The sequence below is a fragment of the Centruroides sculpturatus genome, unplaced genomic scaffold, assembly GCF_000671375.1.
Source record: "Centruroides sculpturatus isolate CEXI.00-Female unplaced genomic scaffold, Cexi_2.0 scaffold364, whole genome shotgun sequence".
In the NCBI taxonomy this organism is placed as follows: Eukaryota; Metazoa; Arthropoda; class Arachnida; order Scorpiones; family Buthidae; genus Centruroides; species Centruroides sculpturatus.
The window spans coordinates 650,986-656,985 of record NW_019384799.1 but is presented as its reverse complement, the minus strand read 5'-3'; the positions used below and the strand labels follow the sequence as shown (position 1 = coordinate 656,985).

Below are 6,000 nucleotides of genomic sequence, written 5' to 3'. Positions count from 1 at the left end.
TGAATAAGCTCTCTAGATAAACTTTTACATCTAATAAGGAAGGATTTTCTCATGTCAGTCTTACATTTTAATAAAATATATATCATTTGATAGAGGAAAAAAAATAAGAGGACCCATATTTTACTTTTGTCTGTCAGGTCAGCCATTTGCAAGAAATGGGGTTCTAAAATGTTCTAATGTAATTCAAATAGAAAACTAGCACTGGTGATTCAGTAGTAGGATTTTGGCTAGACTGGGAATGTCAAGGGATTGATTCTGTTCAAGGTTTTTACTTTTATGGTGTTTGAAAATGTAAAGGAAAAATACAATGTTTAAAACTAATTAACTGTTTACAAAAAAGCACATGAAATAAAGGCATTTCTATCACAATCTTCTAATAAATACCATTTTGGGAAATGTAAAATTTCCATTGATAACATTAGAAAACTTTGTAATGTTCTCTTCTATCACACAACCTGACTTTTGCTATAAATATATTAACATATGTTTAAAAACAGAAGCACATAATTGCTTATACATAAATGCCCAGATCAGTCACAATGCTATATTTCTATTTGAATTATATTAGAACATTTTAGAACTCTATTTATTGCAAATGGTTGACCTGACAGACAAAAGTAAAATATGGGTCCTCTTATTTTTTCCTCTATCAAATGATATATATTTTATTAAAATGTAAGACTGACATGAGAAAATCCTTNATGGCAATAAAACAAGCAAGAAGAAACATTAAAAAAAATAGAGCATTATATAATGCACCTCGTCTTACAACTCGCTGTCGTTGGGCAGACATATCAAATAATACAATTATATAACTTTGTTATATTTCATTTAGCTTTTATTCTTAATTTATCAAGTAAATCTGTAAATAAAAACAAACTTGTTAAAAATGAATAAGCTCTCTAGATAAACTTTTACATCTAATAAGGAAGGATTTTCTCATGTCAGTCTTACATTTTAATAAAATATATATCATTTGATAGAGGAAAAAAAATAAGAGGACCCATATTTTACTTTTGTCTGTCAGGTCAGCCATTTGCAAGAAATGGGGTTCTAAAATGTTCTAATGTAATTCAAATAGAAAACTAGCACTGGTGATTCAGTAGTAGGATTTTGGCTAGACTGGGAATGTCAAGGGATTGATTCTGTTCAAGGTTTTTACTTTTATGGTGTTTGAAAATGTAAAGGAAAAATACAATGTTTAAAACTAATTAACTGTTTACAAAAAAGCACATGAAATAAAGGCATTTCTATCACAATCTTCTAATAAATACCATTTTGGGAAATGTAAAATTTCCATTGATAACATTAGAAAACTTTGTAATGTTCTCTTCTATCACACAACCTGACTTTTGCTATAAATATATTAACATATGTTTAAAAACAGAAGCACATAATTGCTTATACATAAATGCCCAGATCAGTCACAATGCTATATTTCTATTTGAATTATATTAGAACATTTTAGAACTCTATTTATTGCAAATAGTTGACCTGACAGACAAAAGTAAAATATGGGTCCTCTTATTTTTTCCTCTATCAAATGATATATATTTTATTAAAATGCAAGACTGACATGAGAAAATCCTCCCTTGTACAAGTATATAATATATTTTTAATTTACATAAAATATTTCTTGTAATTTTTAAACTAAATATAATTACTCTTAAATATAAATTATGGAAAAATTAATCATATTTTTTCGTGAGCATCAAATTTTATATTCTATTTCTATTATATTATGTAATTTATCTGAAGATATTTAAAATTAACAGATATAAATGGCAGTAAGTAACGTTTTAGTTTATGTACAAGTTTTTTGGAACTACTTTTTCCTCTTCTTTTTAGAATATTCAAAGTTAATAGAAGATTTGTTTAGTCAATAAATTTTTATTATTTTAATTAACATCAACATATTAACAAGATGGGCTGATAACCTGTTCCACTTGAAAAATGCTAACATACTGAAAAAAGAATAGGTCAAACAACCCATACAGATACAATTTTTGCTATGAAAAAGGAGACATAAACTGGACAAAGTGAAAAATTTAGTAGTGAAGGAATTTGAATAATATAAACAAAATCTTCGGTCTGATTGAACCGATTGAGATGGTTCTGAAAAGAGAAGAGGAAAAGGTACAGTACATGCAATGATATGGGTTATGTTCATAGCTCTCAAAATATAGTTCTTCTTGAATAGTGACTGATTTTAAAATACATCATAGTAAGATTCAAAACACAGGTGAAATTAGTCACCATTATCCAGGTTTACACAGTAAGACTTTTGAAAAGGAAGAGGAAAAAAATCTTTTATGGTGACAAGAAATACTTAAAGGAAGTAATTATAGGTCCTATAATTAGGTTGAAAATGTTTGTTCACATAAAAATTAAATTCCTGCTGGTGTTAAAATAAAGGTTTTGATGTGTTGGTTTTCAATAATCAGCAAATATTGTTCCAAAGCAGCTTTCTTTTAAACAAATAGCTTTTGCTATATCACCTGTCAATGTCAAGAGAAGTGATACTTTTGTGACTTTTAAGAAAGCTGCAAAAGCTAATTTAATGAGAAAAGCTATGGATTGTGAATACCCTTATTATGTGCTTTTGCCATAGGCTACCATTTGCTGTATCCAATCTTAGTTATAGTCTACCGATCAGAGTCAGCCAAAAGAAAAGTGGAACCAGGTGCAAAAATTCCCATGCCTTGTAAAAAAATTAAGTAAACTTTTTTTAATCAATAATAGACTAAGCTGGAACTTCACGAATACATTAAGACACTAAACACATCTTAACAATAAACACAATATAAATATTTTAAATTTTGTTATTAGACAGTTTATTAAACATCTTTTAAATAAGAATTTTACATGAGATAAAAAAAAACAAGACAAAGAAATAATCTGTTTATTTATATATGAAATAGATAAATAAATATATATTCATTCCCCCTTATTTTGCATTTTCTCATATTTACTTTAAAATACAATCAGGGCTCTGTGCTAGTGCACAGTTCATACTTCCCTCAGATAGATCCCACTACNGGCCTGTCCCAGTGAGGTGCAAATCCACGACCAAACTGCTAGTGTTCGGGGAACAGAACTAGCTGTTGGTGGGCCCTAACTTGCTATCGGTTTGATGAGGTCCTTTTATATATATTGCTAAATTGCATATTGAACATGTTTACAAAAAGTAAGATTTTGCCTTATTTGTGTGTCTCCCAATATCTGTTATATAAATTACAAAAATATAAGCCCTTATTTTGCATTTTCTCATATTTACTTTAAAATACAATCAGGGCTCTGTGCTAGTGCACAGTTCATACTTCCCTCAGATAGATCCCACTACCAATAGTCTAATATGTTTTAGGATTGACTAAGTCAATGCCCAAACATACAAGACTAAACTCTTATCAGAAATTTGAGCCAAAAATCTTGGTCAATTTATATGCCAGTATATACTGTAAATTCAAATCATTAAGACCCACTGTTATAAAATACATCTGATCCTCGTCTACTATATATCTTATTTTCAAATTTATATTACGTAAATTAGTAAACTTAAATCATTTTAAATATTACACACCGAGAAAAAGATTATTTTGACTGTAATATTTAGCATGGTCTTTCAAGTGTATATATTGTATATAAAATATATGAATTGTGATTGTTTATGTTAAATGTCTTACATTTAACTACATTTTACCTTTGACGACAATTTTTGTCAACCTCGGACTTTAGCAATTGTCAAGACATAATGAGTAAATTGAAACAAACTTTAAATTCAAATTATTATCCTCAAATGTGTCACTTAAAAATCGTTGCTTCAAATTTTATAAACTTATAAATTAATCATAATCGTTAATTATTGTCGTTAAGTTAAATATAATTAAAGTAAATTTAAATTGACCAAATAACTAGTAAAAGCACTTCGCAATTCATTAATGCACAAATCGGTGCTCTAGCGATCAAATTTATCACTAAACGCAAAAATAAACTGTAAAATTACTTATTCGAAATTAATAATACATTTTAAAGGTAGTTAATTATTATTATATATGTATATGATCACTTAAAGTTTTAAAAAAAAATATGTATATCTGGTATTTTTTTCATTATTAATAAAATAACAACTATATTAGATATTATTAATCAATTTACTAATATTCAAAGTAATAAAGGCTAAAATTGTTATTTAAATTATTTTTAAATTTAAAGTTAAATTTCAGCAATTTCGTGACGTCAGTAATTTTTTTTTGGGGGGGTGTTTTAGTAGGTTTGACAACAGTCACAAACGGGAGCCGAAAAATGGCGAAAGATTTCAACGATGTGTTAAACGATGTTGCATTTACAGAAAATAGGTAACGGATTCCGAAAAAATTTTGCAAACTTCATTAAATTTAACAAATAAATGAATATATTAGAAAGTAAAACTTATCGATTTCTATTTAAATTCGCCATGCAAGTTAAGATTTTTTTGTTTTTTTTTTATTATGATATTCGTGTAATGGGATTAGTTTTCTAACTTTTGATTTTTATACGTCGATATTAATTGTGCACTCTAACCATTTCTTGCGTTTCATTTAATTTTTACTTTTTTAAAATATTTTTCCACCATTTAAATGTTATCGATGATTGATTATCGAGAAAATCACGGAGATTAAAAAAAAAAATACAGATATATACAAAAAAATTCATGTGTATCGATATAAATAATTTTGATGAAAATTATAAGTAATTAAAATTTTTGATTTTTATATTTATTTATTGGGAATATTGCAAATCTAGTAAATAATTACATATTGATAATTTATTATTTCAATATTTATGTATGAAAATTGAAAAGCGCTTTATGTATGATGTGGATTATTGTTTATATTCGGCGATAATCGTAAAAAAAGGAAATATAAGCTGAAAATTTCGTTTTAATGAAATATTTGTGTATGCTCAGAATTAGTATATTTAAATTTTTCCAATATTGATTTATTTGTCAAAATATAAATTATTTATTTTGTTACTTTATAATATGCACAATTTCTTCTGGAATATGAGAAAATATTTTACTTTTTCTAAAATTTTAATTATACTTATTAATATAACTTTGGATCCAAGTGTCTTCTAGTATTTTTATTTTTGCCCCGATATTGAATTAAATGTTCAAATTATAGTTTTAATTACAGAAACCCTGTGTTACTTTATATTGCAGAATTTGAATGTTTCTAAATACTATTGCAGAAACATGTATGATGATACGTTCAAATCCTTGAATATACTACATATGAACATTTCATAAGAATTTATATTAGAATCTTAAGTTGTGGCCTGATGAAAACTGATTACGTAGGTTGAAAACATTTCAATATTTCTACTAGAAGTGAAGAAAGTCATTTTTATTTTTGACTTTAGACTAACTGGCCAAAGTGAAGGCTACCTTGCTATCTCTCTCTGTCTTGTATTGGGGTTAATACAGAGGTTATTGTATAATTGCTTATCCTCCAAAGAGCTGGCCAAAGCTTTTTTGCTCGACTGTATGAAATTACTTGCAAAGAGATGGGAAAATGCCTTTTGGGAGATCTTTTAGGGGTAACTGACCCCTATTTAGGCATTAGAGATGTGGATAAAACCTGGTAAAACTACGTGGCTGGCCTGTCCCAGTGAGGTGCAAATCCACGACCAAACTGCTAGTGTTCGGGGAACAGAACTAGCTGTTGGTGGGCCCTAACTTGCTATCGGTTTGATGAGGTCCTTTTATATATATTGCTAAATTGCATATTGAACATGTTTACAAAAAGTAAGATTTTGCCTTATTTGTGTGTCTCCCAATATCTGTTATATAAATTACAAAAATATAAGTAGAATATACACACTTTTACATACTACTACAAATACTAGTTCATAAAAGTGTCTAGTGTGTTTGCTACTAAATCAGTTAAAGTGTCAGTATGTTAATAGAGATAAAATGTTTTTTTAAGTCTTCATGTCTTAGCTTCAGATCTCATAAGATAG

The 6,000-nt window shown here is 27.7% G+C and overlaps 1 protein-coding gene across 1 annotated transcript in view; it reads left to right on the top strand.

Moving 5' to 3' along the window:
• The first annotated feature begins 4,262 nt into the window (after window positions 1-4,262).
• LOC111629506 overlaps window positions 4,263-6,000 on the top strand; it is a 47,174-nt gene continuing 45,436 nt past the window's right edge. Inside the window, exon 1 of the mRNA XM_023373423.1 lies at window positions 4,263-4,355. Within this exon, the coding sequence (XP_023229191.1) occupies window positions 4,303-4,355 (53 nt within the window). The 5' untranslated portion in view covers window positions 4,263-4,302. The remainder of the gene's footprint in view (window positions 4,356-6,000) is intronic.